The 27,553-nt window shown below is 41.5% G+C and overlaps 1 protein-coding gene across 4 annotated transcripts in view; it reads left to right on the top strand.

Moving 5' to 3' along the window:
• Positions 1-23,529, top strand: part of GUCY2F (guanylate cyclase 2F, retinal) — a 42,522-nt gene extending 18,993 nt beyond the window's left edge. The window contains exons 12-20 of one of the 4 annotated variants that reach the window (XM_048294751.1): positions 24-172; positions 1,533-1,696; positions 2,001-2,193; positions 2,276-2,450; positions 7,511-7,609; positions 8,909-9,003; positions 10,042-10,127; positions 16,221-16,312; positions 20,630-20,717. In XM_048294751.1, the coding sequence (XP_048150708.1) occupies positions 24-172; positions 1,533-1,696; positions 2,001-2,193; positions 2,276-2,450; positions 7,511-7,609; positions 8,909-9,003; positions 10,042-10,127; positions 16,221-16,305 (1,046 nt within the window). In that variant the 3' untranslated portion in view covers positions 16,306-16,312; positions 20,630-20,717. Of the gene's footprint in view, positions 1-23; positions 173-1,532; positions 1,697-2,000; positions 2,194-2,275; positions 2,451-5,536; positions 7,490-7,510; positions 7,610-8,908; positions 9,004-10,041; positions 10,128-16,220; positions 16,313-20,629 lie in introns of those variants that run through there. The other 3 variants (XM_048294750.1, XM_048294752.1, XM_048294753.1) reach the window with 3 other exon arrangements.
• The last annotated feature ends 4,024 nt before the right edge of the window (positions 23,530-27,553 follow it).

Below are 27,553 nucleotides of genomic sequence, written 5' to 3'. Positions count from 1 at the left end.
TCCTATTCTTCTCTTTGCCATAGAAATTATAAAGAAAGTGAAGAAGCCCCCTCCCCTGTGCCGCCCAAACATAGCTCCTGAGGTAGCCCCCCTGACATGTCTCCAGGTAATGAAGCAATGCTGGGCTGAAGCCCCTGAACGACGTCCAACATTTGAGGAGGTATTTCATAAGGTCAGTGAATAAAGCAGCTGGTGTAATTCCTTTGTTTGTTCTTGGCAGGGGAGTGTTTTGTTGTTTGAGGGTTTTTTTGCTTTAACTGAGTTATTAAAGAAGGAAAAAGTTACTTGTCCTGACTTAGGAGTGGTGAAGCAGCCTGGACATGGGCTTGATGTCTTCACATTTGCAGTGTACCTGCACAGTTGGTCTCATGGACATGAAATATTTGTAAATTTTGCACCTTCCGATCAATTTTTTTTTAATCTTCTGAACATTTAAATGGTGACTATAAGGAAAATTCGCCAAAGACTGTTAAAGACAAAGATATAACATTTGGCATAGGAGGTCTCTCAATTCCAGGTTGGTGGAAGCTTGGAAAGTATCCCAGGGAAGTATGAGTGTGCCTGAGGCCTATCTAAACAGCTTTCCCAGATATCTGTTACTGGCCAGTCTCGTGGACAGGTACTGGCAAAATAACCCCCCTTTTTGATCAAGCAGTGAAGTTCCTGTGTTCTTATAAGGTCATAGAATCATAGACTCACTAAGGTTGGAAAAGACCTTTAAGATCATCAATCATCAACCCAGTACCACCACCATGTTCACTGTTAAACCATGTCCCCAAGTGCCACATCCACATGTTTCTTGAACACTACCAGGGATTGTCACTCCACCATTTCCCTGAGCAGTCTGTTCCAATGCTTTACAAACCCTTCCTGTGAAAAAAATTCTCAGTATCCAAGTTAAACCTTCCCTGACACAACTTCAGGGCATTTCCTCAAACCAGGTGAACAAATAGCCGTAATTTTTACCTTTTGGTTCTATGAAGCTGCGAACAATTTTAGATCCAGTGACTCCACTGTTGACAGCCTCTAAAGCCACAAAGTATCCAAAAGTTCAGAGCCTCAACTTTAGGTCAGGAAGAGAAAGCACAACTCAATGAAGAATTGGGAATGGAGGTGGCAGTTCACATACATGTCAGTGTGCAAAGATGGATTTAAGTCTGGTAACATGTAAACAGGTTGTAAGTGTTGCTAAAACCATGAAATTTGTGCCTCTGAATGTTAAGTTGTGCAAGATACCCTAAAGGCTGTTCATGGGGTAAGGGGGGTTGCAAACGTGCAGCATGACAAGACTCCATAGCCATGTACCTGTTGCCAACTAGTGCAAGGTGATGTTTCACCTAAATCTCACTGTTTGATGCAAATTCACCTTCTTATTCACCTTTTTCCTTTATCTTTGAATTCTTGCCATTGATAAAGCCAGTCTTTAGCACTGACCCTTCAAAATAAATGTCTGCTTTTTGTTCCTTTCCAAGCTCGGAGTGCTGCAGTGGTGTAATGAGACAGACAAATAACTCTCCAGTTTGATTTTCCAGTTCAAAACCATCAACAAAGGGAAAAAGACCAATATCATTGACTCAATGCTCAGGATGCTTGAGCAGTACTCAAGCAACCTGGAAGATTTAATCAGCGAGCGGACTGAAGAGCTAGAGGTTGAAAAACAGAAGACAGAAAAACTGCTGTCACAAATGCTTCCACCGTAAGTACTGGCACTTCAGGTGGTAAAAAGTCCCCAACCAAACCAAAATATCCCAAACCAAATAACCCACAGCTACTCTGGACAACACTCTTCCCCAGAAGTGAGCAATATTGTAGACCTGACCATCAATTTTGGCAAGCACCTTCAAAGCAAAGAAAGACACTTTAATCAATGCTCGTTACAGCCATATAGGACTTTCTATTTAGAGGAAGATATAAACACAGAACAACAGGAGTCTGAGCTCTTGGGCATGCACTAGACAAGGATTTGTACCCTGCCATCTTTGCTTGTGTTGCTATTTCAGATCAGTAGCAGAAGCCCTCAAGACTGGTGGCACTGTGGAGCCAGAGTATTTTGACCAGGTGACCATCTACTTCAGTGACATTGTGGGCTTCACATCCATTTCAGCCCTCAGTGAACCCATTGAGGTAGTTGACCTTCTGAATGACCTTTACTCACTGTTTGACGCTGTTCTTGGAAACCATGATGTTTACAAGGTGAGGAGTAATTTTATTCTGTGTTTTCTTTCTATCCTTTTTGATTTATATATTTATTTCTTAATGTAATGGTGTTTTCTAGGTGGAGACAATTGGTGATGCCTACATGGTTGCTTCAGGGCTCCCAAAACGGAATGGAAACAAGCACGCAGCTGAAATAGCCAACATGTCCTTGGACATCCTCAGTTCCGTTGGAACATTCAAAATGAGGCACATGCCAGACATTCCCCTCAGGATACGCATCGGGCTGCACACAGGTAGGCAGCAGCACCTGCCTGCACCTGGACATCAGAGAACTCCTTTTTAACTGCATTTCCAACTTTGAACGCTTTCTTCATGCCTGATCCCCAAAAACCACTCTTACAAGAAACTTTAAAGTCTTCCATTTCAGCAAGGGTGTTAAAATGGAAAAACAAAACCCAGGGAGGGTTTGTGGAGGAAGGTGGCTCAGTATCATTTTAAGGAGAGATAGTGTATTCTGTCCCAGCCAGGAACTACATCTGGCATGTTAGCCACAAGTGTTTCATTGTATGGATAGCTCTTTGATGTGCCATAGGGCCTTAAGAGGTGGGATATCAAGACACCCAGTGATGTCTTTGCAGCTCTGTTCTGAAATGAAAAAGCACAGAAACACAGGCATATAAAGTGAGAGATTTATTATAGATAGGATATACTGGAAGAAAAATGTGATACGGCTCTTAAGAAAAAGTTATAAAGAAAACATTATCTCTGATGTAGAAGTCATAATGTATTCAATCAACAGAAAAGTGGCTTGTCTAAAAAGAAAGGAGGAAGTTCCATATATATATGTGTGTGTATATATATATATATATACACACCAGATGTAATTAAACTCCAAAATAAAAGAACTCCAAAACAGTAGAACTGCAGTTATATAGGTGAAAGTATTTTAAATGTAGGAAAATACATCTGCTATTATCATGAATCAGTATTTGCATGAGAGATATGAACCTTCATAATTTTACACATTTTTTACTCAACCATTAATAGATTCTTCCCAGCTGTTTGTCACCAGATTTCCCACCTCTTCCTCTAAAGTACAGGAGTATTGCCCATTGTGGAAAGCCAAACAATGCCTAAGAATGCCCAGGAGCCTGACCTAATATTACAGGGAGTTTATCCTTCTGCTTGCCTGATAATATCCACACTTCTGCAGCTTTGACATGCAAGCATTTTGCAGATGTCAGTATCCTTGTCCCTAATGTACATGTTGGGAGACAGAAGCAGAGTAAAGGAAGTATCTCACCCAGAATATCCCAAGAACAGAGCTGTGACTTGAGAAGAGTTAAAATCAATATTTCATATCTCCTGGACCTTATAAGATCCTCTTTTGAAGTTATCTCTAAAACACATCTCCCTACTGTTTTCTTTGAAGTTTGTGAGCCTTAGCTGACCCTTCATAGAAGTGTAAAGCATTAAGGAATGATTGTGGGAGCACTGTGTGTTTTACACTCCGTCAGAAATTAGATGAGACTAATGACTGCAGATTGTCTTGCCCAGAGCAGGAGTCTCTGGAACACCAGCTGCGTATTTTCAACATGGAAAGATAGGAATTTGCTGTGCAACATCTGCTGCTGCCTGTTGACATCAGTTCTGCAGTGTATCTCCCATGCAGTTGGCCAAAAAATCTATCCCTAGGTGATGTCTACAGGGGGTGGTAACATTTTTTTGTTTTGTTTTTCTGAACTCTGGGTATCTGGAAAGCAGAATTACTATGAACAGTTGTACTGGGTGTGAGAGGAAGAGGTGGGAGGACTCTGCAGATCTTGTTTTGCACAGATCTGGCAGCATCATACTGTCATGGGAGCAGCCACAAACATGTTCCAAAGCAAACCATCTCTCTGAGCCACTGAGCTCACAGCAGAGTTTGATTAACCCTAGACCCTGTTTCTCCTAAGAAAAGACGCATGAAGAGGGAATGATCTGCATCATGAAAGCCTTGGGGAAGCTGTTGGGGGAGAGGAGAGCTTGGCTGACACTTTCGCTGTACTGGAAAGGATGGAGAAAGGGTGTGACCCCCAGTCATGTGCTTCAACTGCTCTCTGGAAACTGGTGCCAAGAAGAGCTCATGATGCCCTCTCAGGAAAAGGAATAAATGCTGTTTGGGCATAGGCTGTCCGTGCCTTTTCTACCCCAAGGGAAAGCTGCATCTCTGGGAACTGCTGGCCCATGCCCATGGTCAGCTTGTGGCAGAGCATGGGTAAGGCAAAGAGGACAAGATGACCAGTGTTTGGTCTGCATTTCCTCCCCTGCTTTAAACACATTCTGGAATCCTGGCTGTCCTCTCTTGACTTCACTGCAGGTCCAGGATAACTCAGCCGACTCAGTGTTTCCCTGCTATCCCTGTCTGGCCTGGAGCAGGACAGTCAACGAGAGCAGTGGTGAGAAGATAAGTTTTTCCACGGAGGTGGAAGAAGATTTGTGTATCAGTCAGGCTCTCTGGCAGTCAGCCCTGCACTTTGATCTTGACTATTAAACTCTGCAGCACTGCTGATGGTTCTCACAGAGTCTCAGCCAGAGCCTCCCATTAACTGACCCTTGCAAGCCCTGGCAAAGAGACACTTCAAAGCAAACCTGTGAACCTGTGTAATTAAACAGCTTGGCCATCATGTCCTCCTCACAGGGTGTCTGGTTTGCCCTGAAACTTGTAACTGCGGGAGATTTACCACTGGAAATTTTTCTTAGCCTTTTGCTGAAGCTGTTTGGAAAAGGGGGAACACACACAGGAGGTGAAGGAAGTGAGTGAGTGAATTAAGTCTTAGATGTTTTCAACACAGAGAATGTGTAATTTTAGGAGTGCTTATATGGTAGGGTTGGTTTTGAACTAAGAACTTTCTGCAACGGGACAGGCTTAAAAGCAGTACTCTGGAAAGAGAACATCTTGCCCTAAAAATCTTGCCTCTCCTATGTTGTGAGCTTTGCAGAAATGGCTGGATGATTGCACCGAGTAGGGAACCTGAATTCAGGCACCCACATAGAGGTGTTTCCAGGACTTTTAGAGAGCCTGCACTCATTCTGAGGACATGTAAATGAACCCTGTAAAGTTGTTCAGTTGCAGGAGTAGAAAAGCTCTTACGGCTCAGTTGACCACATTGACTTGGCCTCCACTGACTTCAGCAGAAGCTCTTTATTTGTGCTTCGTAAAATAGAATCACAGAATCATAGAATACTCTTAGTTGCAAGGCACCCACAGGGATCATGAACTCCAACTCTCAAGTGAATGGCCCGTACAGGGATCAACCCCACGACCCTGTTGTTATTAGCACCATGCTCTAACCAATGGAGCTCTATTCCTCCTCAATGAGGGCTGTTTTTTTGACAGGAACCACCTTTTTGTGTCCTTGCAACACCTATTACAGAAGGAGCTTTTGTCCTTACTGAGATTTCTGACTGCTGCTGTCATGTTATCACCACAAAAAGAAGAGAGGTAATGTTTTATGAGAGAGTGTCTTCTCAGGGAAAGCTGTTACTGAAGCATGAATTAAGAAGTCTCCAAAAGACCTTTTTTTTTGTGCATATGTCACATTAGCATGCACACAATAAAGACCAGTTAGGGAACCATAAGGTCCTTGGCTCAGACTATCAACTGTGTCTTTACAGTTGTATTATAAAAGTGCCTATAGATGAAAACCTGAATAAATCTTCCTCTAGTGGATATAGTTCCTCTCCTGAAAAGCTTGAAACAAATTAGAGAGTACTGATAAGGATGGGAATAATAACTTGTAAGAGATTCTCCAGAACAGTGTTTTGCCCAAGGTTCTCTGACAATTGAAAAAAAAGTCAAATTAGGTTTTCATGATCTCCAGCAGTCTCTGTCTGCTGTGTTTTATCCAGTTTGATCCATTCTCTTCAAGTCCTTGTAACATTATTTGTATGAACCATTCTTCATCTCTCTTTTTTTAAATCTTTTATCAAGCAATGCTTCATCAGGCAGGAGTTAAAATCTGTCTTGCGTCTCAGTTTGCATCCTCATGAAGTACATTAAAATCCAGCAACTTTGGGCAGCAACAACTTTTCAGGGGGTCACAGGAGGTCACAGGAGGTCACAGCAAGAGGAGTTCTTGTGAAGTTCCCCATAGCTTTCAGCTATGGAGTTTCATTGTCCTTAAGATATATCTGAAAACTATGTGAAGGATCAGTTTTTGTAAATAAGGCTAAAATCACCATACAATTACACTGTAATAAACTAAGTAACTGCCACTTCTAAGTTAGGCTACAATTGTTACTATTATTCTTATTACGGTTTTAAACCAAACATTTTAACCTCTAACCTTTTTATATTATGAAAACCCTTATCTACAGCATCATTTCAGGGACTGTTGGTGATGTACAATGTTCCCATCTCTTGTACTCTTGCATGGGAAAAGATTTCCTAGATATCAGTTATACTAAATCTTAAGTCAGAAGGATCATGACATTGAAAAGGCAAAGCCTGAAAAGGCATATCTCATAAATACATCTGATGTAAAATACAGAGATTCCTGTCTTTTCTCTGCAGGAAGCCCTACCTCATTACATTGCTTTATATATAATTTCTTTTTCATTTATTTTGCAGGCCTGATATTTTCTATTGTGGGCAATGAAATTTAACATCTCTTTCAGACTGTAGTCTAAACATTTACTAAGCCAAATGCCCCAGATGAAAATTGTCTGTGCTATTTTGCTGCCACACATTTTATCTCCCAGTCTGTGCGTGTTCATGTGGATCCTTCACACATATCTCTCCCTGACAACTTGGCTACAATTCTTTGGAAGATACTTAGGAAGTGAATGGATCTTGTATAAAGAATGAGAAAGAGGGAAAAAACAGGTCTTGACTAGACAGGCAAGCTAACGATGTCTTCTTTTCCAGGGAGGGGGACACAGGGTGGTCCAGAATGCTGCCGGCACCTCTGGACTTCCAAGGCTGAATTTTAATCCTGTTTCAGTGGGTTACAGGGCATGTCACAAGAGCTGAACTTTAGTTTTCTTACATGGGAAAAGGTCTTTTTAAAATGAGATTATAATAGTCCTTGAGTTTCCATGAACTCTGAACAAATTTCTCCCAGATGGTGGTGAACTGAGGGCCTACCACACATGACTTCCTCAGACATAGAACACCAGCGTGCAATCCAGAGCAATGCTTAACTTTTGACTGCTTGTAGCAAGCACCAAGGTCAATGAGATCTTTAGAAAACCTTCTTCTGTATTCCCAAGCAGTTTCTTGAATATTAGAGTAGCAGATGAGATTTGTTCATCAGTGAGCCCCTAGATCCGTGCAGGACCATCATGGTTACGCAGCTGACGTGTCTTTCAGGGCCTTGCGTGGCAGGCGTGGTGGGGCTGACCATGCCTCGGTACTGCCTCTTTGGAGACACTGTGAACACGGCCTCACGGATGGAGTCCACGGGCCTGCGTGAGTATTGGGACAGTTAAAGACAGGGGCAAGTCAAATGACAGAATTCAAGGCAGCCTAAAGGAGAGGACACCAGCTTTGCCATTGTAGGTCAGCCTTTAGGACCCTGCCTTCCAGCTGCAGTCCTCTGACTTGAATCCCATCAACCAAAATCAACATGAATCTTGCCCTACTTTTCTCCAATATGGTTTGGATTTTACTTTCAGTCAGTGCTCAGAACCCTTAATTCAGGGCTGTTCTCGCACAGTAAAATGATGCATTTACCTTTCATGATCAGTAGAAAGCAAGGGTTGAAGCACATGTGGGCACTGCTTCCATCATACCCTTGCTCATACAAAGTCCCACTGAGGCTGGGGACAGCAGGAGCACTGCAGGTACAAGAGCACTGTTACACATTAATAGAAATGCATATAGATAAATAGGAAAATTGTAGGTTAGTCTCTCAGGAAATGTAGCTCATAGCTCTGTGATCTTCCTCTACATATTCAAACTGATGTTCTTTCTTATTATTATGGGAAAAAAACATAATCAGCTCACCCCCCATCTTTCAAAGAGGAAGGGAATGTGATTGATAAAATTGAAATAAAAGCTCAAAAATAAAAAACAACAAAGAAATCTATTTTTGAGGGAAAGGTTTTAGAAATATTTCTTGGCTCGTTCACACCAGCAGATAACAAATTTCAGTGAGTTTCAGCAATGACTGTAAAAAATATGGGGGAGAAGGGAATTCAATAAAGCTCTCCACCTTTGCCCTTTTTGTTCATGCACTAAATGGCAGCTCTGGGTGGCATCAATTACTAAAAATCTAGACAGATCTAGAAGCATAGCCATATTTTCTTTATGTTCCCTTGCAAACTCCATCTCTCTGCTCTTCATCCCAGCTTCCAAATTATGCTGGGTGTCTGAAGCAGGACAGTAGGTTATTTTTCATTTCTTTCTAAATCCCTAGTTATACTGTGGCAATAGATAAAACAGCAAGCCAGCTGACAATGTTACTGGAAAACCACTTACCATCTTTATTGAGAGCTGGACTTCTACACTTAGTGTGTTTGGTATCCTTCTCCAGGAAGCCCCCAGAGTAGATCTCCTCTCCCCCTGTGCTCTTTACAGCCCTGGCTGGAAGAACCCTTCAGTCAGCATTGAACTGTACATAGAGGAGCACCACACAGCTTCACCAGCCACACATCTGCATTGGAGCACTCCTGCTTTGGAGCACTTCTCCTTGTCAGGATGAAGCAGTGGGGAATTCACAGCATGTGTGCAGTACAATGATCCAACTGCTTTGCCTTCTGTTCCCAGCTTACAGAATTCATGTCAGCCAAAGTACAGTGGATACGCTTCGGACTCTGAATGAAGGCTATGAAATCATACCCAGGGGAAAAACAGAGCTGAAGGTAAGAAGACCAGGGCTGTGTGTAGCACTTCACAGGGGAGTCTTTTTGCTTAAGGAATTTTCATATTATGATATTTTTTGGCCTTCATACACCAACCTTTAGCTGAATCCTTCCAAAATTGTTCCTCTCAGTTGTTTTCGTACATGAGGTGGTTATTGAAGGACTGTGGGATTGAGCAATCAGCTGTATGTGCTGGATATAAGTATTTATATAGTAGTCTATTTAGCCCACCCTTGACAGAAACTGCTATTTTCAGTGTCCAAATGAGACAGTACAAAATAATTCAAACATCATTTCTACCCTTACATAATCAATAGACAGAAGTAGGAACTTTGCTTGCCTTAAATACCTAGAATAAAAGATCTGAATATGGCCTCAGGTCCCATCTTGCATGACAAGGGGAATCATCCAAGTTCATATGTCTCCAAGTGGAGATCTGGGATAATTATTCCAGGTTTAGTCAATGGAAAGAAACCTTTGCATAGTTAGTGGGGATAAATTGGCCCTTTAGGAAATTATTAACCTGAAGTACTTTCAGGGTCTAGTTTATGTGAAGATGAATGTCTGTTTTCCACCCCTTCTTCAGTCAAGAGTGATTGACTCTCATATAGATGCCTACAGTTCATCAGATGCATCACACCATAAAAGCTAAATCATCAGTGGTGGGAGAAGAAGTTATTATTCTGATACTAACTTCAGAATGAGTTGTAAAATCTCTTAATTAATAATGCTAGTGCTGCCAAATAAGATGATTAGTGATCCTGTAGTTTCCAACTTCTGTCCAGCTGTGTAGTTTCAATGACCCAGATCAATGAGGGTAATTTGTAAATGACAGTTGGATCAAGGATAATGAACATCCTCTTTCACGAAAATGAAATTCAAATAATCCCTGAGCTATTCTGAAGGATAGCCCAAGGTTTCCAGACATGGTGTGTCTCTGGATATGTATGAAACCAGAGAAACCTAGTGAGGAAATTACATGTTGAGGAGAGGGCAGTCAGAAAACTGCTTCTTATTTGAATTTTTGGGTTTTTTTAGGGTAAAGGAGTAGAAGAAACATATTGGCTGGTTGGGAAAAAAGGCTTTCTGAAGCCCTTACCTAAACCTCCTGAAATAAAGCCAGGGTAAGTGTGACTTCATCATTGTTCAAGACATTCATTAAAAGGTCTTTTTTGGAGCTCACAGGCTGAATATCCATCTTTCCATGTTATCTGTTTCCAAAGCCAACATCATTTTCCTTAGGTGACTTGCATGTTCTGGCATGGTACTGGGACTCAGAAGTGTTGTGGTTTCTTCAACACCTCTCGTTATTCGCAGTTCCCAAGAAGTGACATGGAAACTTGCTGCTTCTCCCCTATACTCCCTTGGAGACTGAACACCGGGGAGTTCCTCCCTGAATCTCCTTCCTGCTCTGTGTGCATATAGGAGACGCATGGATAGGGACACTTTCGGGTCTCTGGTGTCATCAGTCTATGAGAGACACTCAGATTTTTCTCCCCATCCATCAAATTCCTGCAGAAAACACCAACCTCATTCAACATATAAACACATTTTTTCCCTTTCATTCTAATAGAAGAATAAGAAGACTTTGTGTTACAAATTTATGGCACTGTTAGGTAATTGAAGACTTAGTGGTGTTGCCACATATGGTGGTGGTGAGCAAAGATTGAGCACTCAAAATTCATTAAGTCATTTTCTAGCTTTGAAATGCCTGACTCTGCAAACAGAGTACTCCCTGTTCAGCTGTCACCTGCTGTATGCCTGGAAAGGATGTTGTGGTCAGGCCATAAAACCCAGGAGTTGGATTTGTTTGACAAGAGCAGTGTGATCACCCACATTAAAAGCAGTCAGCCCTGACTCCCTTTATCAACAATAAAGAGAAATACTTGCTAAGGGGTCTGGTTCGATTGGCCCTCGCAAGATGCCTGTTTTGTTGAGGTGTCCTACAGTGACTACCTCAGAGATCAATGTCTGACAGCAAACAAGGTCTGTTTTAATGTAGTTCTGACTTCTGATCAATCTTGTTCTATGTATGGCCTCATTCCCTCTTAGTAAAGAAGGACCTTTTTTTACCTCCTTCTGCAGAGAGTGGTCAACTACCTGGGCAGTAGCATACAGAGCAGTCCTTTTGCTGAGAAACATCCCAGAGCTTTTTTGGAGTAGGGTGGAACTTACAGTGTATTGGGACATAACTTTAAAGTTATTTGGGTGTCAATCGGGGTGGAAAATAGAAGTTTATTGGAAGATAGTTTTGAGAGATGATATTTTTTAGGCTTGAAGGTATTTTATCTACTACTTGATGGAAATGAGCTATTGAGTGATGTGTGTTGATACCAAAGATGCATTATTATTCACAGGAAATACGAAACTTGGAGGAATTTTGCTATCTTATCAAGGTGGGCTAGCTTACCGTGCAACTGAGGAAGTACTTAGAGTTCTACTCTACTTTGAGAGTAGATGCTTCTCACCCTGGTTTTACTATCTGAAAGTCATGGTTTAAGCCTCTGTTGACTGTCGAGGTTCTTTCTACCATTCTCAAAGATCCTGTCCTCTGGCCGTGTGAACCAAAGTCAGATTTAGAAAGGCTGAGCTGTTTCTAAACAGAGATTGTAAATGGTAGAAAATTAATCAGTCCAAGTAGACAATAAGAGGAGTAAAAAAATTTCCCCATTTCCCCACATACTCAGGATCAGAGGCTCTTGAGCATCCATGTGTAACCTCTGAAGAGTCTACCCATAACACTGTAGAGACAGAGGTGATCTACTCTTATCCCAAAGCCCAGATCTTCACTGTTCCTTTGCAGCACCTCTGTCCCCATAGATCATGCAGTGGTTGAATAATTGTGACAGTATTCAGAGGAAAAAAGTCCTAGGACAAAACCATGTTTGTCCTAGTGAGGGGGCAAAATGAAACTTATACGCCATAGAAATCAAATGTCAAGTGCCAGAAAGAAGTAACTGGATGTTCAAGCAAAGCAAATATTTGGATAACTGCCTCATGCATAGACTGTGCTGTTGCCAGATAGGGATCAGACATCATGTCCTGTTTTCTGGCCTTATCTTGATGGTTCAGGTTTTGGCACAAGACCAAGAGGTTGAAAGTTGTTTCTGTCTAGTTGGCTAATATGATGGTTTCAAGTCACTGCCTCATATAATTCCATAGGGATTTCCTCATTTGTAGGCTTTTGAGCTGAAAAAGGAAATACTGTACAAATTTCTCTTCTACTCATTTTTTTTTCATTCTGTCCTGAGGCAACTTATCTTCTCTTGGGTATTTCCTTACCATGAGGTCTATGAGCACTTGTTTTTATCTCATGCTTTATCTTGTGACTTGGGTGGCCTAAACATCTGCAGGTGGGCAGTCGTGGTGGCCATGCTGAGAGGTATTTCTTGCTAAGTGAAGGTGCTTGGTCTTATGTCCATGTTGCAAACCCTTGCGCCATGGATTTAAGGGTCAGATCCTAGGGATGGAAGTTTTTGAAGTTCCTATTCAAAGGATAAGTCCTTCTTTCTAGGTCAAATCTCAGTTTTACCTGGTTTTCACAGAAGCTTTAGGTTAACTTTGCCTGACATAGAACAAGGCAGGACAGTTCCATAACCTCTCTAGATATTTCCTTGCTTCAAGGCAGATTTCTACACGTACACCTTGTACTGCCACAGGAAATAGTGGCAGATTGGACATAGAGAAGGTGTAACAAAATTAAGAGCCCACAAAACCAAGCTTGCCAAGCAGTCAAGCAGCAGACTACCTGTTTAGAGATTTCAGTCAGATGGGTTTAAAGGAAGGCTGTGAAGTTTCTTTGAGGGTACTCCAGATGAGTAGCTGGGGTGTTTCAGACATGGAAGAAGCAAGTACATAAATGTGTGATATTTGAAGTTGGCATCCTGCTATGCTTTGGGACAGGCAGCACCTTGTCAACTCCGGTGGAGCAGTCACCTTGTTCAAAAAAGCAGAAAAGATATTAGTTTATGCAAAACTAGCAGACACAAGCCTGACCTGGACTAAATCTCAGATGCATTTTGCTAAGCACTGAAAAAAAAATCTAACACTGGGAAAAATTCAATGGCTAATGAAATTTAGAAACAAAACAAAACAAAACAAAACAAACTAAAAAACCAAACCAGACCGAAACAAAAAAAAAAAAAAACCAAAAAACCCCAAACAAGCAAAAAAAATCCAAAAAAAAAGGAAAAAACCAAAACCAAACCAACCCCAAAATAAACAAACAAACAAAAAACCCCACCAAAACCAGTACAAAACTTAGAGCCAGGATGACTCATTTGCCATTCAAAGGGATGAGTGACATTCTTGCTCTTCTGAATTTCCAACATTTACCATCCTGGTTCAAAAATTCTTTGCTCTGGTAATGAACACATTGTTTGAAAGCATCAGAAGTACTCTATCCCAGCAGGTAGTTTTATTCAAAAACTTTCCCTTTAAATTATTTATGGAAAGTTAAGTGCAGGAAAAAAATTAATACAATTCAGCAAAGAAAGATACAGATTGTTGATCATCTCAAAGGTTTTCAACCATTAACCCAATGCTGAGGTAAAGAACATTTTTAGCATAAACACAGATCCTTTACCTTGTATGAATTCATGCAGTAAACCTTAAGTCCAGAAGGGTCAATAGGTCATCTAGCCCACTACCATTATTCACAGTGATAAGTGCAAGCTGATGTGAGACATCACTGAAAACTGAAGATGAAGCTAGGAATAGGTGAGAGTTTTGGGGCTCTCTCGTCCTCACGTGCATGAGGATCAACCCTGGAGAAATCACTGGGATCCTTGTTTGAAGATAAATGGGTGAGAAACAGTGAAGGACGATCAAAGAACCCATCTCCCAACCCCAAGTGAGAAACACCTTTTTATGAGCCAGGAAAAAGACACCCATTAGGACAACAAGGTTTCTTCTTCTACCCAGTAGAAGGTTCTCATTGCTTTGTCTGTGTCGGAGCACCCTAGTAGGATGGATCCGTAGAGAGTCTCTAGTGTTGCTGTTGCTGCTGATGTGTCTTTCTGAGGAGAAAAGTGAAAGCATTTCCTCCTGGGCTCCTATTTGAAGTCTGTCAAATGCACTTTTAAATCAGAAATAAAAGAGCTTGTGGACCAAACAGCAGTGAAAAACTCTTGTTGTCCTTCCATAGCTGGAATTATACAACAGCATAGAAATATTTCCTAAATAAACTTTATATAGCATTTAACAAGAGCTATTTGGGGAAATCAAAGCATCCTCTGTCTCATAGGCTTGATCATGCAATGTCAGGACAGCTGCTTTTTGCTTCACACTCAATCCCTTCTTTTCAAATTGTTTCTGACCACCTAACACAACAGCAAAATGAAGACAAAGAACTATTCTGATCATGGCTGTGGCATAATCACAGTGAGAAAGAAGAATTTTTCTCTGAAATCTGATGGAGAATGAGAATGGGAATAAAAGTAGGTGACTCATCTCCTTTTGAACAAGACTGTTTGACTTGCGATGTGATTGCACCAGCTTTTATATTTAAACAAGCTCTTTCTGAGCAAGCTGAAGTTTCTGGGAGAATTGACTGGAATATTACAGAATTGGTGCTAATAGCAAGAAACCCTAAATGCAGTGTTCAGAAAGGAAGAAAAGTCAGAACTTCACAGATTTTTCTCCTGCTGGCTTTGCAAACAAGACAATGGGAAGGAAGGACCTTGGAAAAATAACAACTGTCTCCAAAAAGAGGTGTTTTGCCCGAGGCTGGGATGGATGATGCAGAACCAGACTCTCCAGTTGCTCAGACATTAGTGAGTTTGATTTACACCAGATCATTTTTTTGCTGTCGTGCAGTGGATGAAATCAACTCATTACCAAAAAGTTATTGATACTTGTGTGAGCAATGTCTGGAGGTGGACCTCAGGCAGTCTAACACCATGCTTGATCCCCAGATACCCTGGTCAGGCCTCCACCTTCTGTGGGCCACAACCTGCTGCCCTATTGTGCAGACACAGGCAGCAACCTCCTCCACTTCCCTGTGGGTCCTGCTGGGTGGACTCAAAGAATAAACCCCTCATGCTCACCCATGTGTGGCTGAATTTTGTTACTGCTTCCATAAAGGTTCTAGACACAAAATTCCTCTTCTTTCTCCAACAGGCAGGATTTAATCTTATTAAAAATTATTTACCTCCACCTGATCTGGTCACCTTGCATGTTTTTTAAGAGTCAGTGCAGAGAAACAGACATTTCTTGTGTTGGTCTTCTTCTGCTTTGGGATAAACTCCTGCTGTGGTCCAGCAGTGCCATCTTCCCTTCACTGGCTCAGAATAGAGACCAAGAAATTTGGCTTAGATGGAGACATCTCTATTGCAGATAAAAAAAAATATCAGGGAGCTAAATCTCACCTGAGTTGTAGATTCCCAGAAGAAGTCATTCCTCATTGAACCCATCAGGGTTATATCCTCCTGGTTTCCCTGTCCTTGGGACCCAGCCCTAAAGGCACCATCACTCATGAGGAAGTTTATAAACAGGGATCAATATTTCTAAAGAGGAGAAAGATGTTCCCAGAGCTGAGGATTTAGATGAGGCTTGGGAGGACAACTTGTCTAGGCATTTCCATTTGTAGAGCAGAATTGGCAAAAGAGCTGAAACTTGGCTCTGATCTCCCTCAGGAAAGGCTGTTAAATTAGTGAGACGACTGGATTTCTCTAGGGACAGCTAAATAGTATTTCCACCAGGAAATGTGCCCACAGCTTAGGGAGCTGAGAGCTTCTGAAAGCACCATCCCTGGAAGACCAAAAGGCACTGAGGCAGGAGTTGAACTAACCAAAGGCAAGATCTTCACTGCTGTTTTGTTCTCTTCTTCCCTTTAATGAATGAGGGAAAGGATCAGTGGAATAATGGAATCATTCTCCCAGGATTCATCTTATCTAATAGATTCCAGAAACAGTCATAATAGAGATATAGTTTGTACTCCTCAATCAACAAAGTCAGTCATCTTGTCCTGGCAGAAGGGTCTAAGAGTGACAACAGCTCTCTGGACACTTAAAATTTAATTAGCTGACCTCATCCTTTGCAGTAAGTTGAGTGGTACAAGAGGGGAGTAAATAAAAGCCAGAACCAGGACCCATATTTATTTTCCTTTTTCTCACCAGAAGACACTTACCTTTCCCTCAGTCTCCATTACAGTCTGTTCTTTATTTCAGATGAAACTGAACTGGTTCTTTCTCTAATGGCCTACCTGTTCACTGCAGGTATAGAGCTCATGGGTTACTCCCGGAAGAAATTGCAGAGTTCAAAAGGAGGAAAGCTGAAAAACTCCTTGGCAAAAGGGCCTAGATCTGAGGTAGTAGCTGTAGGACAGTCCCATGTAGCTCTGCTGTTTAGTGTCTGCTTGTGTGTTATTTGTCTGCACTTTGCTGGTTTCAATGTCTTTTTTTTCCCCCTTTCCTTCTATTTTTTCCCTTTTTTTTATTCCTCTTTTTCTTTCTTTTTTCAATATGTGTTATTATTTCAACATGTCTCATTCCAAAGGTGCTTGGAACAGCAGCAAAGCTGTTTGCAGACAGTAGTAGCCTTGTTGGGTGTTTTCCTAGTGAATTTATGACCTAGTATCATGTTAATTCCTGAAAGACATACAGTATTACTGTGTTTAGCTGCAGTGTACCATCAGTCCACTCTATGTTAATGTTCACTGTGCCAGGAAGAGCCCAGTACATGGCAAGCACAGCGATAAAACTGGAGTTCGAGCCTGGAAAAATCCAAATTGCCTATTGTTGCTTTTGCATAATGCATATTTCCTGCCTAGTGTAATTCCATACCTCATGACAGAAAGAGGATGCAGCTTTGATATTCATCATTATTGTAGCTATGGGTACACAAGATAATGGATTTATGGTTTTGGTGGAATTTGGAAGTCACATGGAATATGACAGCGTGACCTGATCAAGTAGGTGTTATCAGAGCAAGGCTGGCACAGAAGCATGCACAGCCACATGTGCACATGTGGTGTCCCCTGAAAATGATGTATGAATGGGTTTTTTTCAATAATATCTCTGAAAAGAGCAGTAATTCTTCTGCTCAATTCCTCTGGACTAATGTGTATTTCATTTCCACTTCCCTAAAAAAGGAGGGGTGGATGAAAGCCCAGAGTGCCTAGGTATAGGCTGGTTACAAACCCCTAAGACACACCATATCAGACTGGTAGATTACTATGAAGACTAAAGCTCCCTCCAATTTTCTTACAAGGATAAAATCCAGCAGGCAACTTTTGGCTGTGTTCCTCTTTCCCAAACACATCTTTTAAAGATTCAGGGTGTGTTACCAGGCTGGTTTATCTCCCTGAAGAGATATTTAAATTTTTGTCTGAAGTTTTCCCTATCGAGGACCTAAAGGCAGAAAATCCTCATTAAAAAAATAAAATAAAATATTTTAAATATGAGACACAATCTGCAGAGACCTGCATAAGCACTACCATATGTGAACACCTGCTGCTAAATACAAGCTCTGAGGCATAGAAGACCACCCTGCTGATTTACACCTAAGAGTACCAGCTAATCCTCCAAGGCCAGAGACGAAGAGGATCTCACACTTCGGTTAGCCCTGCTTGACAAAACCTGCACATATATCAGTATTTAGTACATATATCACCCACAGACATAGACTTTGACACTGAAGCAAGGCTGATCAGCAGTATATTATGGAGAACAGAAGGTCCTTATTAGCCAGCTTGGCTTAATCTGTGGGAAATAGCAGGAAAATCCATAAGACATTCACACCTGAATCTTTTCAATGGTCCTAGTTCAATCCTTCTTGTGTTCAGGAAGCTTTCAATGGAGGCAATTAAGTCCTCAACAGCCACTTATTCCCACATGCCTGCTTGGTGATTTAGTGATGTTTCCAGCTAATCTATTTTAGATATTTCTGATGAAAGGGACTATACTGCCAATAACCTTGTTTTTCCTTGATAGCAATAAAGGAACACAAGGATCTCAGATGTCATCATCTATAGTCCATTCCCCAATTTATGGTCCTATTAGTCTTGAGCCTAAACTGCTAACAGTCCCACAGGGCTCTTGCTGCAGTATGATAGGGATCCCCATCTTGGAAGAATTATGTATTTTGGAGTATTCATCTGGCCTGGAGTCTAGAGGAAGGTCAAGACTCTGCTTCTCATGCTCAGGAGTCAATCCTTTAACCTTGAAAGAGTGGCTGTGGACTCTGCTGTCCTTGGTGGATTCTTGATTTCAAAGAGGAGTGATGGTTCTGGCTGGATCTTGATAAAAACACTCAGCAAAGCGCGAGGAACGCCAGAGTGCACCCCCAGTTACATGAAGATAAACCTCATGGCTGTATCACTAGTGACAATTATCCTTTGTCCTGTGGTAGGACCTGGACCTTCTAACCCACTTATGCAAGTGGGATTCAGCCCAGAGCACCGTGTCTGTCAGAGACACTTGTGTAAGGCTGGTAGATAAAACAACAGCTGGAGACCAGGTAGGATAAACCATGGCATCGAATGCTGCTGGGCAATATCCTCAGGCAGATGAATCCTCCCCACAGCATCTTAAAATGCTTCTGATATGGAGGAAGGGATTTCTCTCTTTAACTTCAAAACACGAGAGAGAACTATATCACAAGAGTGGTCAGTGACTCCCTAGGATCCGTGGGTTGGTCTCAGTTTGTAGGTGAGACTTAGACCCCACGCAAGTCAGTCAGAATTCATTGTGGAGTTCTCAGGGGTGAGATTTCACCCTGGTGTGATTGGGAGTGGCTGTATTTATGGAGGGACCCATTGCAGGTGAATCTTAGTACAATCTGTACTGCTCTCTGCTGACCTTTAGATAGATAAGCATAGAGGTGGTGTATCCTGCGCTAGCCTGGGATTGCCCAAAAGTACTGAGGTTCAATTTTTCAAGTTATTTTCTCTTTTTTTTTCTCCTGTTCCTCAAGGATTTGGCTCTCCTTGTATTCCAACTCTTCCTCCTGTGAACTCAGCTTAGTGACAGGAGATCCCTTGAGATTCTTTCTTGTCCAGGAAATACAGTAAATATCCAAATAATTGCAGCTTGCTTGCCAAACCATAGGCTAACAAGGTGCAGTTGACCAGCAGATAAGATCAAACAATCATAGAATAGCTTGGGTTGGAAGGGACCTTTCAAGGTCATTCTGTCCAGCCTCTCTTGCAATGAGCAGATACATGTTTCACTAGGCCAGGTTGCTCAGTCCCATCCTCCCTGGCCTTGAATGCTCCCAGGCATGAGGCATCCACAGCTTTTCTGGGCAACCTGTACTGGTGCCTCACCATCCTCATCACAAAAAATTTCTTCCTTATGTCTAGTCTAAATCTATCCTCTTTGAGTTTAAAAACATTACCCTTTGTTTTATTTCTACAGAATACCTGCTTCATGTAGTCAGATTTTAACAAGTATTTCTATTCTAAAGTAATTGCATGTTAATTGCACACAGTGGTGGTGTGTACAGTTTAAACATAGATTTATGTATATACACAACTATTTCTTACCTATTTCTTTCTAATCTCTATATAATAGCAATTAGTAGGGATTAGTATTTTGTTCTTTTTAGTTTACAACAGCTGGAATGATATTTTCTTCTATTATACACAGTAAATCTTATTCCATATGATGCTTTATGTATGACAGAGCAGCTGCAGATTTGAGACCTTCCTAAAGCCCTGCCATTTGCTGAGCTTCTAACCTCTTACAAATCCTTAATGTTTGTTTTGTCTCTGAGAACCCCATTATATGATAATAAATTTGCACTCACCAACAGATGGTGGCTCAGAACCTGGGCTTTGTGAACACTTGAAGTATTGTAGCAAAAGATCCACTTCAACTCCACCATTTAACATTTCTGCTTTGGCTGACACAAAATGATGCTAAATGAAAAGTGGCTCCGGCCCCTCTGTAATTTGCCAGCAAAGAGAGGGGCAAAGCAAGATGTGTTCCAACCCAAGACTGCGAGTTTCAAGGTCTTTAGGGTCCCTTCGTGGTCACCAGCAACTGATACCTTTTCCTGGTCTTAAAATCAAGAGTCATACATGGTTTGAAGGGGAAAAGGGATTTTACCTTGGTATTTATTTTAAGGATCCTTAGGTGCACACGTCCAGATCATACGCATTGAGATGCACCCTGTTGAGTATATGCCCCAAAAGATCAGGTATAACATTATAGGTCTTACTAATTAGCATATGTATCAAAGATTCCCCAATGAGAGGCTCAAGTGAGCCCCCCCTCCCCAAGGAGCCTTCCCCTGGATGGTTCTATCTTAGTTTACAAATGTGTTCTGGAGAGGACCTTGGGGTCTGGGGCACACTGATCCCTAACTATGAAGCTTCTAAAATATTTAGTCTCCTAGTTTGACAAAATCAAGTCCAAGAATGTAGGCAAAAAGCACTAAGAATACAGAAGTTGTAAAAAAATCTAACAGGGGTATAAAAGAAAAGGCAAAAAATCTTCATGGCATCAATTCCTTGGTGAGGAGAGTTGCTAACCTCTCTTCTCTTCTCTTCTCTTCTCTTCTCTTCTCTTCTCTTCTCTTCTCTTCTCTTCTCTTCTCTTCTCTTCTCTTCTCTTCTCTTCTCTTCTCTTCTCTTCTCTTCTCTTCTCTTCTCTTCTCTTCTCTTCTCTTCTCTTTTTTGCAGTCACAATTGGCCAGATGTACTGACCAGGAAATTCAAATCTGTCCTGAGAAACACAAAGAGGACACTAAGAAAAGCAAACTTTAAAGAGATGGGAAGCATGAAGGAGGCTGGAATAAGTTCTGAAGAGGATGAAATCTGAGACAAACACAGCAAAGAACTAGTAAGATCGGGAGGGACACCTTGAAGCCAGTCCAACAGAGCTCACACTCTCCATTTAGACCCCAGACAGCCCAAAGCAGTATAACTAATGAAGCCTCTTAGCTCTTGCAGAGGGTGAACCAGAGCAGGAGGATGAATCCTTACCATCATCTCTTGTGAAACTGGGCACCATCTCAGAGCTGTATGTGTGTGCTTTTGGGAGAGGTGCACTGGGGAGGAAAGTGATGGTGATGACAATGGTAGTTCCAGCTCTTCATGAGCACAACGGTCACAAGGATGAGCTCGAAGAATATTTTAGTTAGGTCTGCATGGCAGCACTAACAAGTCCAGCTGCCCTTGGGCCTGGATTCAAACAACAATGCCAAGTGCTAAAATGGTTTAACTGTTCCACATTAACTAGTTGTTTTCCTGTTGGTATTGTGGGAAGCTCTGGTTTCATGAAAATGAGTGCAATTGAGAAGAAAGTGTTTTGGACAACAACAAAAAATATTTTTACTCTCCCACAGAGAGACATTTTGAATCCAAATATTTTATTCCTGTATGTCAACTTAAGCTGAAACATTTTCTTTCAAATTGACATTTCAGCTGCAAATGCCAATTTAATGGTATTTTCAAAATGAAATGACAGTTTTGAATTGAAACAGTTTGGTATGAATCAATATTTGTTTCAAATTCCAAAATGAGATTCTGCTCAAAATGTCAAAATGTGTCATATTACAAATCCAGATCTGAATAGCAAGAACTTTTTTTTTTGCTTTACACACACACACATATACAGGATATCTAAGATATTTTATGCTTTTCATCCTAAAACAAGATGAAAATGGAATACCAAGATATTGCAAAACTGAGATGTAGTTCGATTAGCTGAGAAATACTAATAAAATATGAATTTTTTTTCCCTGCAAAAGTGGGGCTGAGGGAATTAAGAGAACATCATTAAAGCAGTGCAAAACCTAAACCCCGTCACTCTTTTTCCTTTCCAATCTCCAAGTGGTCTCTAAGGCACTTGTCTATAAAGTAAGCCTCCCCATGGGTGAAAAGTTTTCTATAATGGTAAATATCTGGCCTGTAGGTACTTCCACCAGAGCACACTTCCTCAAAGCCAAATAATTTTGGTGTTGGGCCCTTCTTCTTCCAAGATTTTTATCCCCAACATCTGGCTTCTAACAACCTTCTGGGAATTGTTGTCTCTTCTGCAAGGCTGAAGAGAAGAGCAAGTATGGTAATTTAATCAATATTACCACCAGAAGGTGTTAATTGAGAACACTGAGGCCTTTCTCAAGCTCAATTTGAACTGTTGTCATCAGACCAATCAAAACAGATTTTTACCATTCAGATAATAAATAAGAGTCAACAACCATTTGGCAAATTTTCATTCAATACTGCAAATACCTTTATGAAACAGGGTGAGTCTGGCTTCACAAAGCTAAGGAACACAGCATTTGCACAACTAATTCACTGTATCAAGTATAAAACATGCACTGTCAAAGTAAGATCTGTTTGGAGTATAAACATCTGAAAAGCAAAAACAGAAGGGAAATTCCTTAATGCTCTTTAATAATGAGCTTTTACTCTGTGGCACCTGGTCTTGTTTTTTTAGTGGTGAGTTGATATTCCATGTGGGAGAAGTTGGCCCTTGAAGGACATCTGTCAAAAGGCACATACAACACTCGAGCTGTCAAACAGGGATTAGGGAAGCCTTCACTTTCTTCCCTGTGCTCACCCTCTGTTTAAAATTTCATTCAGAAATAAAGTCCTATGGAAGAGACATGGGGTAGGTAATTCTGACACAATACACCTCAACATACGTTTCCAGAGAGGGACGTTATCTGGATTGGTCTGTGCAAACATGAGTTTAAAATCAAAAAAAATCTGCATAATTCATGTATTTTCCACTATTTTCCCATGTAAAAAGGAAAACATTTATCATTGCTGTCCTGTTACAAAGCAGAGTGGGTTAAGTCAACCTGAATTTTCCATGAAAATGATTGAAACGAGATTTCCACCCACACTTCTGCACGTGGTTTTGAATTCTTTCTTCAGCCTCTAGTCTTCTAAAATAAACAACATTCTTTGAATTCCTTTTAAAAATTAAGATAGTAAATCTGTGGGAAAGGGTAGCAGAGAAGCATGACTTTAGTAATCCCAGGATAATTCTTTATTCTCTTTGAAGCCAGTGGTAATTTTTCCTCTTAGTTTCAACAGGAAGAGGCCAAGGACTCATCCCTGAGTGTGATTACAGCTACTGTTAGAAATACATAAAATATATTTATATTTTCCTGGTATTGTTCTGTGTAGACAGATTTAGGTTCACTCATGAGATTTCTTCCCATACAAACTAAGATTACTGTGTCATGCTCTTTTATGTTATTACTTTGCTCCTAAAACTAGTGCTAGTATGTTGTAATGAGGAAGATGTGGGCTGGAAGCAGCAAATGTAAATTTTTGTAACTCCACATCAGGCTTCTCGGGTGATTGTGGACAAGGCATTTGGTGGATTCTTGGATAGGGAAGCACACATTGTAGTAACCATTATCAACAAGAACCTACCACACGATGGCTGGAAGTTTTACCACTAATGTTATAGAGCGAATTTTCATGTAATCATGCAAATCCACTGAGAGATGTAGATGATGTATTTACATAACATAAACACTATCTGAATATAGTTTGTATTTCATAGAGTATTTTTAGCAGTCAATGTACAATGTAAGACAATAAAGATCATTGAAGACCTATCCCTCCACCTGAAAATCTCATTCTAGTTTGTATATTTACCTTCAGCTGACTTCTCAGCTTACTTTTCATCTCCTTTTGAAGATAAGGCACATATGGAGACCCCCGTTCACATATTCACTGGATTACACAATAATTTAAAAACAGGTCTCAAGATACACAAGCCAGTGGCAAGACAGTCAGACAGAGAAGGTGTGAGATGCAGAAGAATCCAAGAAAAATAGGGAGCAACCACAGCGTGGATGAGTGCCCAAACAGCTGCAATGGCCCAGGTCTGGGAAAGTTTCCCATAACAGATGTTAATGGGAGGAGGGGGCAATATCATTCCCCACAGCACATTTCTCATTAAAAAATATGAAGATGCTTCTCTGGGGTTTAGAAATACAGCCATGTGAATGCAGGAGTAGAGCTGAGGGTAAGTAATCCCTCGATAATTCTGTGATCCTGCGATTCCATCCTCTCACATCAAATAAATGCATGAGAGACATCACATCAACTTGTGCCTTTCTATCCATACAATGAACATGGTCTGGCAAGGTCCTGTGCACAGGCAGACTCCTACCCCTTTATCTACCTGCTCACACACAGTGGTCATCAGATGGATGCATCACTGGTGAAGGAGGGATAAGGATTACCTACTGCTGTAGCCACACACCCTTTCATTCCCCTTCAGCCATGCCTGAAAGCCCTAGTGTGGCCCTCATCACTTGCCTCATCTGTGTTAAAAATAATGGCTTGAATTATGTCATGGAATTTCATCATAGAATCATTTAGGTTGGAAAAGACCTCTAAGGTCATCAAATCCAAACATTAACCCAACACTGCCAAGACCACACTAGACCATGTCCTCAAGAGCCACATCTACATGTCTTTGAAATACCTCCAGGGATGGTGACTCCACACTTCCCTATTCCAATGTTTGACAACCCTTTCAGTGAAGGATTATTTCCTAATATCCTATCTGAACCTCTCCTAGGGCAACTTGATGCCATTTCCTCTTGTCCTATTGCTTTTTATCTGGGAAAAAAGGTTGACCCCCAGCTGGATACAGCTTCCTTTGAAGTAGTTGTAGAGAGTGATCAGAGTAAAAGAATACATGGGAGAAGGCAGAGGTACTGCAGCTCTTCATGCACAAACTGAAGCTGTGTGAAATGGTGGTGTTAGAGAAAGCCCTTACAGGTAAAACCCAGCCTGATGAAGTGCTACAAGATTGCTAGGTCAGCTGTAGGAGACAGAGAGTTTGATGTACAGAGAAGTTGGGTTAGCACATAGAGTTGAAACAGACCTCCCAAAATGAAGAGAGTCATTGCACTAAGGATTATTTCCAGACCCTGAGTGATTGCAGTCCTCTCCTCCAGCCTCCTGCAGCTGCAGGGTGTGCTGCAACACAGTGCTCCTAGGCCGGCAACTACTGAGACAGGTGAGCAGGGGAAGCTTTTCTGTATTCATCCCATACCAGGGTACTCCTCTAGCCTCCCTGAAATGACCACAGGAGAGTGTTCCCTGACCTGAAGAAACCAGAATCCATGTTCTGTGCAGTGTAAGAAGCACATAATGCTTTTCCTCTGATGCTCATTACTTTACAGCTGTTGGTGTTAAATTTCATCTACCAGCTTTTTCCTCATTCACTAGAGTTTCTCACAATTCTTCAGAAGCCCAACTTCACAATATTTGCAGATGTCAGCATCCCATGGCTCTCCTTCCTTCCCTGAGCATCCCTAAATTCTGCTAAACAGCACAGGACCCAGTGGAGGGACTTCGAGAACCACCCCCAAAATTGTCACACAATGCATCGTGATAAAGCAATTCTTTGCTTTGTTTCCTTACTCCACACCTGTCCTGATCCATGACATTTCCCCTTCACTCTCATTACTTGGTGCAAAGCATCATCCTTTCCTGCACAGGACCTCTTTAGTCAAGAAAAATTTTATCAGATGGTTCTCTTTTATCGACTGTTTTCATTGACACATTATAGTTATTTTATTCAAAGGAATTAAACCCCCCTTTTGCCATTTTCTCTTCTCAAGTTGGGGCTGTCCAGGAGCCAGACTTGATAGCACAGACTTCAGGCACAGTAAAAAAAAAAACAGATGATGAAAGCAAATACACTCATTTTCACAAAACTAGGTGTCTGAAACATGTTCAATAACATATGCAGAGAAGCTCAGGATAAAGTGATTCTGGGCCAAGGACTAATGCTGAAATATGTTAAATCCACACAGGCCTGATGCCCAGATGAAAACTGCAAAACCATGTATGAAATCCCAGCTGGCCTTGAACAGAAGGCATTTATTAAGAGCTGGAGCCTTTTTTTTCTATTGTTGCTAAAATTTGTCAAATTGAAAACATTCTGCAGTTTTCAAGTGGAAAATGGTCTGGTTTTCAGACAGTTTGTTCGCCAGACACCTCAGCTGCCCATCTTCTGGGCTATTGATTCCAAAGCAACCCTGGAGGCAAGTGTCTCAGCTCCAATCTCCACAGACAATTTCCTCCTTTATTTTTGTTTTTTTCTGCTCAAAAGCTGGAACAGAAATAGCATTTCAAAATATTGAAATCCTGCAGGAAACATACTGACCTTTCTCCACACTAGTCAGAAAAACGTGGGCAGGAAAAGAAGGCAAGCAAAAAGACTCTGCAGGCCTAAATGTCCGGCCTTGAGGTATTTTCTCACCAGAAGAAATGCACTGTCTGAACATCACAGAATAATATCTGATGGCAGATGTGCTGCAATTAACTGCTTTAATAACCATGGCTTACTGAACATTTCTTCTGCTGTCTCATGGATGGAGAGTCTGGTGCTGTAAAAAATTGCTTTTACTTCCCCTGCATGTAATCTCTGCTTTGGTTCATTATTGCTTTAAAGGAAAAATCTAAAAACTCTTAATCTGAACACTTCCGATTTTAAAGGAAGGCCAAGCTCTGCTCTGAGCATGTATTTTGTGACTCAGGGCTGTTTGCAATAAAAAAGCATGACAGGAGCACAGCATTCCTTTCCAATCCTTGTGTTGAGCTGTCTGTATAATCTTGGCACTGTGTGGAAATAAAGCTTTTGTTTAACCTACTTGTGTGGGCTCCCTGAGGAGGTGACTGCCTGCCCAGCCAAATCTGTAACTCTTGGCTCCCCAAACACCATCAGCAAATAGAAAGCACTGGAGGGAACAACCGCAGGTTGTTATCCAAATAAGGTGCCAAAGTTTATTCATGGATTCAAAGTTGATTCAAAGTTGATTCAAAGTTTATTCATTTATTTGTGTCATCAAGGTTCCTCTGCCTGACTGCATCTGTCAGGACTGCAACACAGTCAGGACAAAAGGAAAATATGACCTGACTCATGGTGGGTCCAAGGCTTGGGTCCAATCTGCTGGGTGACAGAGGGAGCTCCACTTCTCAAGCTATGGAGGAGAGGGCTCAGCCTGAAAACCTTCTCCTCTCCATCCCTCCTGCTATACTTTTGTCCTTGTGGCTGATACTGGGATGGGTACAGACTCTCCAACACTGGTGTTTGTGGAGAGGAACCAACCAGCAGAAGGTGGGCAGGTGGAAAGGAACTGAGTGAAGAATCTCCCCAGATGGGGAGTCCACCAGCTCTGCTAGGACAGTAGTTTTCATATCCTGTGAGACCTCTACCAAATCATTCCCCATACCTGGAATAATGGGAGGCCTTAAGCATTAAGAAGAACCAGCTTTGCATTGTCTATCTAGGTTTCAGTAAAGCAATTGACACAGTTTTACAGAACATTCCCCTGGCGAAACTGGCTGCTCATGGCTTGGACAGATGTACTCATCTCTCTGTGGAAAACTGGCTGGCTGGCCAAGCCCAGAGTGTGGTGGTGAATGGAGTTAAACCCAGCTGGTCACAGATGGTGTTTCCCAAGGCTCAGTATTTGGGTCAGTCCCTCTTAATATCTATATCAATATTCTGGGCAAGGGGATTGAGGGCGCCCTCAGTAAGTTCACAGATGACGCAAAGTTGGGTGGGAGTGTTGATCTGCTGGAGGGCAGGAGGGCTGTGCAGAGGGGTCTGGA

Source organism: Corvus hawaiiensis, chromosome 2 (assembly GCF_020740725.1).
Source record: "Corvus hawaiiensis isolate bCorHaw1 chromosome 2, bCorHaw1.pri.cur, whole genome shotgun sequence".
Lineage (NCBI taxonomy): Eukaryota > Metazoa > Chordata > Aves > Passeriformes > Corvidae > Corvus > Corvus hawaiiensis.
This window is presented reverse-complemented; position numbering and strand designations above follow the sequence as displayed.